General features: G+C 40.5%; 1 protein-coding gene across 1 annotated transcript in view; it reads right to left on the bottom strand.

Moving 5' to 3' along the window:
• Nucleotides 1-209: 209 nt before the first annotated feature.
• LOC150075692 (serine/threonine-protein kinase STK11-like) overlaps nucleotides 210-15,031 on the bottom strand; it is a 131,697-nt gene continuing 116,875 nt past the window's right edge. Inside the window, exon 8 of the mRNA XM_090389050.1 lies at nucleotides 210-438. Within this exon, the coding sequence (XP_090245176.1) occupies nucleotides 320-438 (119 nt within the window). The 3' untranslated portion in view covers nucleotides 210-319. The remainder of the gene's footprint in view (nucleotides 439-15,031) is intronic.

Below are 15,031 nucleotides of genomic sequence, written 5' to 3'. Positions count from 1 at the left end.
GAGAGAGAGAGAGAGAGAGAGAGAGAGAAAGAAAAAAACTACACAGGATTTAAAAAAAAAAAAAAGGCAGAATCTTTTACAGAAATGAGGTATATTTATTTAGACTAGGTATAACATGATTTCTGAGGCTTAAAGAAGCCATCATATATAACATGGGAGATTAAAAATATATATATATGTGTATGTGTGTGTATGTGGATATATATATATATATATATTGGCTATCTTGCTCTACAAACAGAGCACATACAAGAATAAATTAAAACTTGAACATATATTGGGTATATAAATTATATACATATATGTATGTATGTATATATCAGGATTGTTTACACAAAGGTATGCTGTTCATATGGATACAACTTAGAATTTTCTTCTTCTTCCTGTTTGTTTTAGGCTTATTTTTCTCACTTTTCTCAGAGTATCCTTTGTCCAATCCTGAAATATAAACAAAATCATCAGCCACATACAAATTTATAATGATAAAATAAAAGTATACTGAAAAATACTCTGCCCAACTTTAAGATAGTAATTGTACTATTAGTAATGTAGAAGTAGCACTAACATAAAGATCTGCACTTGAAAATGAAGTGTATTTGCTTAATCCTATACTTTATTATCACAGAATTGTATCACAGAATTGTATCATCAAAAGCATTTGAAAACAAGCAATATAAATGGGAATATCAAGGAAGAGGGTGGAAAAACATTTCTAAAGACAAAAAGGAAAGTTTTTAGGTGGAAACTGGGATGAAATATCAAAAAAAGAATGATATAAACAGATGAAATGAGAAACATCACTAAAAAATAGAAGTCTGTTAAGATGAAAGAGAAAGATCAATCAGAAAAGCAAAGCAAATAAATAAATAAAAAACATTATTGAGACAAAGCACTTGGCTCTACTGAAACCATTTAATTTAATTATGGTTTTCTTTCCCTTTCTGAGATTTAAGTGAACTTCAAAACATTTTCCAACCTTCCTGATATTTCTATTAGTTTTTAAAGATGTTAAAGAACTATGCTGTTTCATTTTTTTTCTGAGCCTTCCACTGGGCCTTATATGCACAAACAAATTTCATCACTCAATTTTTAATCTTAAATTCTGTCTACCTGGATCTACTTGGTGATGCTTTGCAGCCAATTAAACTTTCTTCTAAATTGTTTGTAAAAGCTACTGCAATACCTTCTTTGCACAGTATATTGCTTCAAGAATAAATAAATTTATAATTATTGCTTAGCTGCAGGTCAGCTGTATTCAACTACTTCTGTTAATTTTATTCTTTGTTATTTAAACTTCTCTCACTGACAGTACTTACCTTGCTGGTGGTTGTCACAGAAGCGTATTTAAAACTACATCCTGGTTCCATGACAAGCACGGAAAGTACCTTGCTCACCCAGGTTATGCACCAGCTGGTGAGTTACAACTGCCTTTTGCAATTACATAGCAATAGGATTTTAGTCTATAATTTATCCAATCTGGCTGGCTTAGTCCCATATTTAAGTCCATTCTAATTCATTCAGTAGCCATACAGCTGGCTTCTTACTAATAGATTAAATACTGCAAGACGGTGTAAAGTAGATAGCAGTTCTGGATCCCATTAAGTTCTCCATAAGCATATGGAGAACTGATGGAAAAAAAGACGCAAGTTAAGGTAAAATTTGAAAGTGTCTGCAATCCTACCCAAACACGATAGGAGGGAGTATATGATGAGAGCCTTGTCAATCAATTCGGCCCTGGAGAGACTGTGCAAGGCTCATATAATAGAATTTTTTTCAGCATGGTCTGTGCTTGTTAATAGAAGAGATTGCTTCCACAGGGATTGGATACACTTAAATAGAAAGGTTGCAAGAATATTTGCTGATGCAATTGAGGCAATGTTAGGTGGGTCGGAAAACTTCTAGGTTGGGGGGGGATACACAGACTAATAGATTAGCAGTAGCCGCAGCCAGAGGTGGAAATGATGCTTGCACTGCTATTGGAATGAGCAGCAGCCCAGAAAGCAAGTTGCTGGAGATTTGGAACTGCTAGGGGTCATGAAACAAGTAAATACATTGGCTGTGTTAGAGTAACTAAGAGTAAGAATAGGTGTACGTATACTTGCATTTACACCAATGCTAGGAGTATAGTAAATAAATTTGATGCATTTGAAGTGCTGGTCAAGACAGCAAAGGCATATATTGTTGGGATATCAGAGACATGGTGTCACAGATTTCAGGAATGCAGAATTGGAATTTGGGGAGTACTATGTGTACAGAAAGGACAGACAAGATAGGAAGAAGGGTTATGCTGTTAGTTAAGAAACACAAAATCTAAGGCACCAGTTGACATAGATAGACAGTGCAACGCTGAGTCAGTTTGGTGTGACATAAGCACTGGGAAAGCAAAAATGAGGGAAGGAGTTTGTTATAGGCCTAATGACTCTGATGAACACAATGAACAATTATACAGAGAAATAGTGTAGACCAGTTAATCAGTGTCTTATAATGGGGGATTTTAACTTCCCAGATATTGACTGGAACTTGTGGGTTGGTCACTCGCACACTAGCAAAGCTTTTGTGGATTTATTGGATGACTGTTTTCTACAGCAGCATGTTAGAGAGGCACGAGAGGGAGTAACACTCTTGATCTGAATATCAGCAGTGATTATTCATGCATTAAGAATTTACAGAGAAAGGAACCACTGGGTGGCAGTGATCACAATGTACTGATATGAGATTTACATCAATATGTAACTACCATTAGGGGTAAAGGGAAGGGTTTTTGCTTTTGCAAAGGTGACAACAGTGGTCTCAGAGTTTTCAAATTCTATACGGTGGGACTAACTGATGATGTTACGAAGAGAAAATTCAAAATGGAAAGCATTCAAAGAATTAATCTTGGAAGCTATTAGGCTTTTCATACCAACTAAGAAATATTGCTCAAGGTTTAGGCCTAAATGGAGGTCAGATGAACTAATGAGACATGTGGCAGAGAAGAAAAATGCATGGGATACATAAATTACAGGTGATACAGAAGCCTATGATAGATATAAACTGAAGCTGGTCTGTAACCAAATCACAAAGGAGGTTAGGCAAGCAAAGGCAGATTACGAGAAATCTTTGGCAAAGGATGCAAAGAAAAACAGCAAACAGTTCTTTACTTATGTAAAATCTGGAAGGAAGGGGATGAATCAGATTGGTCCACTTGATATCAATGGTTGAACTGTTGATGATCCAGCTCAGGTAGTAACAAACTGAATGAGTATTTTGCATCTTCATTCCGACATGAGGAGTTATTCAAGGAGGAGATGGCCAAATTTTTTTTTATAAAACTAACAGGGAGTTAAATGATATATAAGAACTGAGAGCAGCAAAGTGGAGATGTTGTTGAAGTTAAACATAAGAAAAGTAACTGGTGTTGATGGGAACTATCCAGTTATATTAAAGGAGGTGGCAATGGAAGTAAGCAAACCCTTAGCCATAATTATGAGAGCATCCTTGGACTCAGGAGATGTGCAAATGTACATCCAACTCACAAAGGGGGGAATCAAAGGGTGAAACAAGTAATTACAGACCTGTTAGTTTGACTTCTGCTCCAGGAAAAATAATGGAGTCATTGGTCAAAGAAGCACTGCAGGATCTAGACAAGACTGTAGTAATAATTCAGACACAGCATGGGTTTGTTAAGTCTTGTCTGACAAATTTTATTGGATACTATTAAGTCATCACAAAGCAGCTGAATGCAAAAAATAATTTTGATATCATATACAGCCAATCACCGATTAACGTAAGGGTTGCATTCTGCGGAATATTATGCAAGTCGGAATTTCCCTAAATAAGCATTTAGGGAAATTCAGCACTCACAACTAGGTGCACAGAATTTGATAGAAGCAAAAAAAAAAAAAAAAAAAAAGTTTGACGAACAGGTAAATAGAATTATTCAAATTTTTTTATCTCATGCGGAATAAAAATTACAAGAGTGTACAAAATTGCAAAAATTTCAAAATTATAAAATTACAAAAAGAGATAGGAGACAGGCATAACGTCAGCAAGTTTTACCTTTCGAGTATCGTTGCCAGGATTAACTCTCCAGCTAATAAGCATGCCGTTGTGGAAGTTGGGGGCTGTGGAGATTTAGAAGGGGTTTTTCCCAACACATCACAAAATTTCCCTGCAGCTGCAGAATTGGCACTGGTGACTTCCCCACATACTTTAATGTTTTGGATACTAGCACAATGCTTGAACCTATGAAACTACCTATTGCTTGCCACGAACTTAGCTTGGGATTCGCCATACTTATCATTAATATCTTCATAAATACTTGTTGCTTTTGCTTGAATGGCCACTGGACTCAGGGGCACTTGTTTCTGAATCTGATTTTCCATCCATTAATAGCTTTATTAATAGCTTTTCCATCTTCGATATAGCACCTGCACGCTATTTTGTGATCACTGTTGGGGCGGACTTACCTGGGTGTGAAATATGTTGATCCTTTTACATGTTCTTTTATACATGCACTGTCCTTAAAATAGCATTCACTGTTGAAGCAGCAAGACATAATTCCATGCAATAGATGACAAACTTTGTCCTGCTTATTACTCTTAATTAATCATCTTATTTTCTAAATCGATTTTTTTTCGTTTCCTAGCACTGCCAGCACTTGCACTTTCCGTTGGTCCCTTTCCCTTCACCATTGTAATAAGTAAATAGGAATGAAGAGAAGGTTCTGAAAATTTATTTATGTTTTTTATATGTTTGAAGATTTCAGTAAAGGGGGAACACATTTCACCATAATAACGAAAAACGCATACAATTTCAGTTATCGGAATTATTGCAAATGCAATAAGATCGAGTTTATTACCTGTTTATAATAGATTGCGCTAACAGAACAGAAAGGTCCAATAAACCGGAAAGTGCAAATTGTTTTTATTATTTTATGGTAGCACCTCCAGAAATGTGCTTTAGCAAAATATCACAAAGGTGTTCAAAATTGATTCTTATAACGGAACATATGAAAACAATGAAAGTGTAGTGCAATTTCCATTATAAAAATAATCTTTTAGACATATAAATAGCTTAGTTAAATAGCGAAATTTTCAACTTCGTGGTCTTGGAACAAATCGCCAAAAAAATCTAGTGTTATTGGGTTCACATTAATGATATTTTCACGATACCTCCAGTTATTCCTACAAGATGCAAAATAATTTTCCATTTTTTTTTAAGTTTGCAACAGCTAGCGAGAACTCACATAAAGTTGGATTTCCATAAGTCGAGTATTATGTAAGACAGGGAGTGCCTGTAGATCATTGACAAGACATCATAAGCTACTCTTGCAGACTGTCTGCATTGCTCAGAAAACTTCATATCTGACTGCACAATTAACCCCAGATCCTTTTTATTCCCCGCTACCTGACTGTAGTAACACACAGTTGATATGTTACTCTGAGATTACTGCTACTCATATGCAGTACCTTACATTTCTCAATGTTAAACTTCAGTTGCCACCTCTCAGCCCATCTGTTCAACTTTTCTAGATCCTATTACTGTAGTGTACTATCATTAGTGTCATTAACAACCCAGCCAAACCTTTGTATCTTCCGCAAACTTAGACATTAAGTCTGATATACCATCATCAATATCAGTAATAAAAACAGAAAACAACAGTGGAACAACACGGAACCCTGGGGGACTCCACTAATAACATTAGTCCACAAAAAGCAGAGTCCATTGATTACCATTCTCTGTCTTCTCTCACTCAACCATCCCTTTATCCATAGCAAATAGCAACAATTTGCCACCAGTGCCACCCTGCTCCAATTTGTGCAGTAGTCTTCCATGTGCTGTTGTTGTTATTTGGTTTTTAGGAGCATTAGCAACTAAGGCCATATTGCTCCAGGAATATGCGGTGGTCATTCCATGACCTTTCTGCATCCTCCGTATTTGGTGGTGACAGGCTCGAACCCCGGTCTAATCAAGAAGCGTGTGCTACGCACTGCTGCTCCTGCCCACCTGGCTACGGAGGCGCCACTCTTCCATGTGCAACAGTATCACAAAAGCCTTCCTAAGATCCAAATATATGATATCAATATCATACTTTGCATCCAGTTCCTTTGTGACCACATCATAGTATCCAATAAAATTGGTCAGACAAGATTTCCCCTTAACAAACCCATGCTGAGTCCAAACTATAACTGAAGTCTTGTCTAGATGATCCCACAGTGCTTCTTTAACCAATGCCTCCATTAATTTCCCCAGAACAAAAGTTAAACTAACAGTTCTGTAATTACTTGTGTCACCCTTTATTCCTTCTTTGTGAATTGAGGTCACATTTGCACAGCTCCAGTCCATGGCTACCTCCCCTAAGTCCAAGGAAGCTCTCATAATTATGGCTTACTTACTTCCCTTGCTGCCTCCTAAAATATAACTGGATAGATCCCATCCACCCCAGGTGCCTTTCTCATGTTTATCTTCAACAATTTCTCCTCCATTTTGCTCTGAGTTATTACAAAATCATTTAGCTCACTGCCACAGTTTAATACACCTCTTGCATTCTCTGACTTGAATAACTCCTCATGTGCGAATGTAGATGCAAAGTATTCAGTTTGGTTTGTTAGCTACCTGAACAGGATCGTCTACAGTTGAACCATTGCTATCAAGTGGACCAATCTGATTCATCCCTTTCCTTCTAGAGTTTACATAAATAAAGAACTCTTTGTATCCTTTGCCAAAGATTTGTCTTAATCTGCCTTTGCTTTCCTAACCTCCTTTGCAACTTGATTACAGATCAACTTATATCTACCATAGGCTTCTATGTCACCTGTTAATCTATACGTATCCCATGCATTTTTCTTCTCTGCCACATGTTTCATTAGTTCATCTGACATCCATTAGGCCTAAACCTTGAACAATATTTCTTAGTTGGCATGAAAAGCCTAGTAGCTTCCAAGATAAGTTCTTTGAATGCTTCCCATTTTGAATTTGCTGTTGGTAACACCATCAGTTGGTCTCACTGTATAGAATTTAAAAACTGTCTCAGACCACCTTAGTTACCTTTACAAAAGCAAAAACCCTTCCCTTTACCCCTGATGGTAGTTACCTCTTTGAGTAAATTCCACTTCTGCACACTGTGACCACTGCCACCTAGTAGTTCCTTTATCTGGTGATTCTTAATGCATGAAGAATCACTACTGATAATCAGATCAAGAGTATTACTCTCTCTAGTTGCCTCTCAAACATGCTGCTGTAGAAAACAATCATCCAATAAATCCGCAAAAGCCTTGCTAGTGTGCGACTTGACCAACCCACAAATTCTAGTCAATATTTGAGAAATTAAAATCTCCCATTATAAGACAATCTGATTTACTGGTCTACTCTATTTCTCTGTACAGTTATTCATTATACTCATCAGAGTCATTAGGCCTATAACACACTCATACTCTCAATTTTGCTTTCCCAGTGCCTATGTTACACCAAATTACACCATGTCGACTGGCTGTACTTTCAGTGTGACACCATGTCTCTGATACATCAATAATATCTGCATTTGATGTTTTGCCCAATACCTCAAATTTATTTGCCAAACTCCTAGCATTGGTAAATAAATTTGAGGTGTTGGGCAAAACATCAAAAACAGAAATTGTTGGGATATCAGTATCAGCCTTTGATGTTTTGAACATTAATATTAAAGGAGGCAACAAAAGTGGTAAGCAAACCTGTAGCAATGATTATAAGAACATCCCTGAATTCATGTGGAAATATATTGCCAATTCATACAATGAGATCAAAGGTCACATGAGTAATTACAGACTTGTTAGTTAAATTTTGTTTGAGGAAAAATAATGGAGTCATTGGTTAAGGAAGTAATGCATGACCATCTAGACAAGAGTGAAGTTATACTTTAGGCACAGCATGGATTTGTCAAGGGAAAATCCTATTTTATTGGATACTGCAACACAGTAAGAAAGGAACTAGATGCAAAAAATAATTTTGATATCATATACCAGATGGTTATAAAATGTTTCCCTATTCAGGAAACCCTAGTGTCAAAACAGTTTTAGCACTGTGAAAATCAGTAGGTATGTCATTTAGGGTATAGGGAAGCGATTTGTAGAAGAAAAAAAATTAGTTCAAATTCCTGTCACCAGGGGGAAAACGGCTCTGCACATATGTATATGTAAAAGTTGTCATTTACTTCAAGACACGCTGCATATGCAAATGACATCCTGTTAGATAAAAGCCAATGCCACCTTCAATAACCATTATGGCTCTTACAAAAAAGGAAAGTACTCTTTTAGTAGAACTGTTCTACCAAAATAATAGTAACGCTAATGCAGCACTATGTGAATATCGGAAACTTAAAGGTTTCCATAAAGGACCTTTTTGGGGCTTCGAAAACTAATAAAGAAATTTGAAGCAACCGACTGGGAATTAGGTGTAATTCCAGGAAGGGGACCAGACAACCACGTGTTGGAACGGAGGTAGTGGATGAAGTGACAGTTGCAAAAGTCAGAATGCGAAACACTACCAGTCAATTATGCCAGAGGTGTGTCTTGAACCTTCTTTGGTCTACTGTATGTAAAGTGCTTTGAATAATTTTACGCTAGTTCCCGTACAAGATTCATGTAGTGCAAGAACTAAAGTCTTGTGATCAGCAACAATGAATAGACCTTGCTCTACGATTTCTGGCTCATATGGAACTTGACAATACATGGGCTTGAATGATCTTGTGGTCTGATGAGGCACATTTCACTCTTCATGGGACTGTAAATGCACAAAACTGCCAAATATGGGGAACTTCTTGTCCATCTGCTGTGCATGAAAGACCACTAAAAAGTCCATACGTTACAGTATAGTGTGGATTCAAAGCAGAGTTTATAATCAGACCATTTTTCTTTGAAGAATCTACACCTCATGGCCCCGTAAGGTGTACGGTAATAACTAGTGCATGATACTGCACTCTTCTAAGAGATCACATTATTCCCACTCTGCAAGAAAGGCAATGCTTGGAGACCGGAGTGTTCATGCAAGATGGTGTCCTCCCCATGTGGTCGACAAGCGAAGGAACTGTTCCATTCGACATTCAGAAATGACTGCATCATTTTTAGAGACTTCTTGCAGTTCTGGCCGGCCCAATCAGCAGATATCAATCCCTGTGATTTCTGACTGTGGGGATACCTGAAAGAGAGTTTACTGTGGCTGCACAGAGACGCTTGTCGAATTGAAAGCAAGCAATAAACAGCATGTAGCCAACATCCCCAATGAGATGCTATGTGAAACTGTGTTGCACGCAGTCCTCCGTTTTCAGAATGTCATCTCAAGTGAAGGAAAGCACATAGAAAAATATCTATATATTTGTAAGTTCTGATATTAAATTCTAATCCTAAGTTAAGTATTCCATCTTATGTTTACAGTGCCAATTTCTTCCTTGGTGGAGTGGGCCGACCGGGCTAGCCGAGTGGGTAAAGTACCTGCCCGGCAACCCAAGGTCGCGGGTTCGATTCCCGCCTCGGGCTTGGATCAAAGTACTGCAAAAACCTTGGGAGGTGCAATATGGCCATAGAAGCCGATGCGCCAACAACTACCAAATCAAAAATCAAATTCCTTGGTGGAGGAAATTAACTAATTTTTTTTCTTCTACAAATTACTTCCCAGTACCCCAGTACCCTTAACTCCGCCAAGGACGGTCCCAAGCCCGGCTGCAAAAGGAGGAGGGTGGTCATCCTGCCGAAATGACCAGAACCGGGAAACCTAGGCAAGAAACCGCATGGAATTCGGAACAAGCTCTTTCAACAATGTTACCGCATCCGGGGCAGCCGATGTGCCAGAACTGGGGACCCAGGGTACCGGTGTGAAGTGGACCACTGGCCACAGCAGTAAGCTTACTACGCCGAAAAGGGCAATTAACATTGGCGAATGGAATGTTCGAACGGGGCACCACGTTGGACAAAAGGAAATCATCGCCCAAGAACTACTTAGGTGCAAGATATCAATTGCGGCATTATCCGAACTAAGGCTCACCGGGTCCGGAATGATGATCATCCAACCACCAGCACCTAGTGAAGCGGTTACACTATTCTACTCTGGTGGTGAGAAACGAGAAGCAGGAGTGGGCTTTATGGTCGATGTTCAGGCCACCAGTAGTGTGGTCGCTTTCCAACCAATATCGGACCGCCTGGCAGTCCTTACTGTCAAGGGCACCATCAAGACCCATATCATCTCCGCCTATGCACCAACTGAGACTAGCCTGGACCCAACCAAGAATGATTTTTACAACCAGCTCCAACATACGCTGGATTCAATTCCACAGACAGAAGTGATCATCCCCGCAGGTGACTTTAACGCCCACATTGGCATGGGCAGATCTGGTTGGGAAACAACAATGGGCAAGTTTGCTCATGGAAAGATCAACGACAACGGACTATGTCTGTTGTCCTTTGCCGCATCTAACAACCTGATCATCAGAAACAGCCATTTCCAGCACGCTCAAAAAAATCAACTTACATGGTGAAATCCATCTGGCAAGGACTCAGCAATCCTGGACTACATTTTGATCAACGCCCGATTTCGCTCATCACTCATGGACGTCCGTGCCATGAGGGGAGCTGATTGCGGATCTGATCACTACCTCATCCGGGCGAAGGTGCAGCTCAAACTATGACATGCAAAAAGGTCATCTCGGTCAGCCAAGCTGGACTGGAGGCAACTAATGTATGCTGCCAACAAACAGGCATATCAGATCGCCCTATCCAACCGCTTTGAGACACTGGCCGCGTCCGAGGATATAAATGAAGAAGAAAAGCAGATCTCTGATGCCATCCTGGAATGTGCCAAGCCCCTAATGCCCACCTGCCCAACGGCAAACACAACCATGGATATCAGATGAGTGCCTTGACCTCGTGAACAAACGGAAACAGGCAAAATTGGTCAACTTTGAACGGTACCGGCAGTTAAACAGAGAAGTCCGACAGAGGATGAAAGCGGAGAGAGAAGCATACTGGAACCAAGTGGCATATGATCTTGAAGAGGCACCATCCAAGCATGAGTACCGCACTCTCTACCATACCCTCAGATGTCTGAGTGGAAAGACCAAATTGACTAGTGACAACATCAAGAATGCAGATGGGACCTTCATGCAATCACCGTCCGAACGCCTGCAACGGTGGAGTGAATTCTTTAAAGCATTGTATAATCACGACCCACCTCAGGGACCACCAGCAGCTGCACCACCGATCGATCCCCCCTGAGGTCTCCATGGTCGATGTCGAGCCTACAGTAAAAGTGAAAGCAGCCATACAATCCCTAAAGAATGGCAGGGCACCAGGAGTGGACCAAGTCACCACAGAAGCGATCAAAGCCAGGGGAGATGTACTGCTTTGCCGACTACACTCACTCCTCAAAACCATCTGGTGCACTGAACAAATTCCGCTAACATGGAGGAAAGCCATTATCGTGCCAATCCACAAGAAAGGTGATAATCAGGATTGCAAGAACTACCGTGGCATCAGTCTCCTTTCCATCATCGGAAAGGTCCTTATGAAGATCATTCAGTCAAGGCTGCAAAAACATTGCGGGCAAACCAGTCGAGAAGAAAAGGCGGGATTTAGACCCAGGCGAGGATGCTGTGATCAAATCTTCGCCATCCGTCAACTGATGGAGGAGAGGATCCGGTGTGGACAGCGAACCGTCATTGTTTTTATTGACTTTAAGTCTGCTTTTGACTGTGTCCACGGGGCTGCCTTATGGAAATTGCTAGAGGTCGAACATGTACCTTGAAAAGTCATCACACTCCTCCAAACTGCATACAATGGTTTAACCAGCCAGGTGCGCATCCAGAATGATTTATCTGAGGAATTTACCATCCAAACTGGAGTCTGCCAAGGGGACGTGGCCTCCCCGTTGCTTTTTAACATCGTGGTCGACGCCATGAGGCAAGCATTCAGCAACAGACAGGGTATACAATATGGCAAGGATCACTATGTGACTGACTTGATGTTTGCCGACGATAGTGCTATCTTTGCCGGAAACGACGCTGAAGCCACGGACGTCCTCTATGACATTGCCCGCATTGCCTGGCCATACGGGTGTGAAGATCAATGTTGATAAGACAAAGGCCCTGACAACAGATGGGTCGCAAGCCATCATCTATCTCGAAGGCGTCCAGATTGAGCAAGTGCAGGACTTTAAATACCTTGGGTTGCTGGTCCAGGAGAAGAAAGTTGCATCCACCGTGGAGATCCACAGCACAATTGGACAGGCGGCCACTGCGTTCGCCTCGCTCAAATGGTGTCTGTGGAAGAGGACCAACATTTCCTCAAAGACTAAAATCAGACCCTTCTGGGCTTTGATCCTGCCCATTTTCCTTTATGGTTCGGAAACATGGATTTGTCTCAAGCTAGATTTAAACAAACGTGAGGTATTCCAAATGCGATGTCTGCGGCAGATCCTGGGCATCTCACTTCGCGACCACATCACTAATGATACCATCCGTGCCAGATGCCAACAGCAACCAACCATCGCCGACCAAATCCAGAAGCAAAGGCTTAGATGGTTTGGCCATGTATGTAGAATGGTGGCAAATAGAATACCATCCACACTCCTTTGGAGACAACGACCCACCCAATGGAGCATTCAACAGACTGCGCCTAGGAAAACGTGGGCCAAGCAAGTGGAAAATGACCTGAAGAGCCGACGTCTCGACTTTAATCAGGCCAGGACTGATGCCATGGATCGTAAAGCATGGAAGAACATCACAGAGCAAGTCCGAAACACTGCGGCACCTACAGCAGTGCACTGGTTGCGTGGCCAACCGCCTCCTCCATCCAAGGACCAAAGAAGAAGAAAACCCTAAATGATATACCCACCGATTTTCAGTGCTATCTCTAACCGTTTTGATGCCAGGATCTCCTGAATAGGAAAACATATTTTATAACCACCCAGTACTTATATATACAGGGAGATCCTGCTTTATGATGGTCCATTTTACGACTTTTCACATTAACGACTGTTTCAAAATATTACCCGAAAAATTGCAACTCAGTAACACATCACAATAACACCTGTTTCTTGTTTTTTGCGGTGCAATTTGGGTGGAATGATAGTGACGCCAAGAGTTGTTTACGTTCAGTGTGCCATGTTGGTTTTGTTGTGAGTTTTCCCTCAATTGTTAATGGTTTTATTTCTCATTAATAATAATTTTTGTGTAACCATGAGCTCTAAACGTAGTAGGGCAGTGTCTGTGCCAGGGTGGGACATAAAACGAGCGTAAAACACTAACAATTAAAGAGAAAATGGATGTGATTCGTCACATGGAGCCTGGTGAGCGTCGGTCGGCTGTGTGTGTAAGGCGTTGAGTTTAGTGCCTTCTACTGAATCAACATTTATGAACAATGTTGATAAAATAAAGTGCACACACACACAAGATAACAAGTGTGTCATCCACCAGAACAACTTATTCACACAGTGAGACAATGGAAAAAAATGGAGAAATTGTTAGTGTTATGGGTTGATGACATGAACGAAAATAATGTTCCTGTTACATAAGCAGTAATTCTAGACAAGGCGAAATCGTTAAATTAAAAATATATGCGAAGAGTCTGGTAGCACTGAAACATTTACGGCCAGCAAAGGGTGGTTTCATAGGTTTAAAAACTGTTCTAAAATTAACAATGTGAAAGTGTCTGGTGAGGCTGCTAGTACTGATGTTGCAGTAGCAGAAGAGTATCCTTCTGAATTTAAACATTTATGAACGAAGGCAACTACCACTCTGATTTAGTTTTTAATGTGGACGAAACGGGGCATTATTGGAAAAAATTGCCAAGTAGGATGTACATCGCCTGTGGGGAGAGGTGTTCCCCTGGTTGCAAAAGATCGGTTGACATTGCTTCTGGATGGCAATGCATCGGGAACATTTAAACTCAAACCGATGTCAGTGTACCATTCAGAGACACCTCATGTAATGAAGGACATGTTGAAGACATGACTTCCTGTGTTTTGGCACTCTAACAAAAAGGTATGGGTGACTCACAATTTTTAGCAAATGGTACACCTCGTACTTTTGTCCAGATGTTGCTCAGTTTTGTGCAGCAAATGGCTTGGCTCCCAAAGTCATACTGGTACTGGACAATGCCCCAGGACACCCAGCCAACACCTCCAAGAAATCCACAATGACCATTTGGAGGTTGAGGTTGTGTATTTGCCTCCCGACACAACACTTTTGCAACCAATGGACCAGGTGTAATTGCGACCTTTAAGGCACAATTACGCCCTGTTGTTGAGGCTGTGCAGTCTGATATAACTGTGAGGGACTACTGGAAGTCGTATAACATCCTGAATGCCATCACAAACTTCGATTCTGCCTGGGAGGAAGTGTCAGTCCTGCATGAATGGCATCTGGCGTAAATTGTGGTCCGAAGCAGTGATTGATTTTGTAAGGATTGAGCCAGTTTCGGAAGTGGCTAAAGCTGTTTCTCGCATGGCTAAGGATGTTGGCATTGACAACGTTGATCCAGATGATGTTGACCAGTTGTTGCTCTCCAGCAACTGGTCAGCTAATGTTAACCAGTTGCTGGAGAGCCATGGTAAGCCACTTTCGAAGGAGGAATTGGAGGAACTGGCTGTGCAACTTCAACAACATGAGGCTGACACGCCAGATGGAGTGGAAGAGTTAGAACCAATCAGAACATTAAAAACAAAACATATTCAGAGTGCTCTTGCCAAAATTCGTAGTGCATTTGATGAACTTTGTGATAATGATCCTGATTGGGAATGTAGCCATGGCATTCATGTATCAACACGACGTTGAAGCCTTACTATAATATCTTGGAAGAAAGTAGGAAGTCATGCCAGACGTCAATACAACAGTTCTTGGCAAAAAAGGGAGAAGGAACCCTCAGAACCCAATGACCCTCAACCAGGAACCTCCTATTAATGTCGCCCCATTATGCCATTGTCACATAAAATATCAGTGAAGTAAATATGTACTTAAGCGATGACTCCACAGGACCAACGTAAATTAAAATTTTATTTTATTGTTTTATAAGTATAAATAAAACAT

This window comes from Mastigoproctus giganteus, chromosome 14 (assembly GCF_048544385.1).
Source record: "Mastigoproctus giganteus isolate SK-2022 chromosome 14, ASM4854438v1, whole genome shotgun sequence".
NCBI lineage: Eukaryota > Metazoa > Arthropoda > Arachnida > Uropygi > Thelyphonidae > Mastigoproctus > Mastigoproctus giganteus.
Note: the sequence above shows the minus strand (reverse complement) of the source record. Positions and strands in the feature narration are given on the sequence as shown.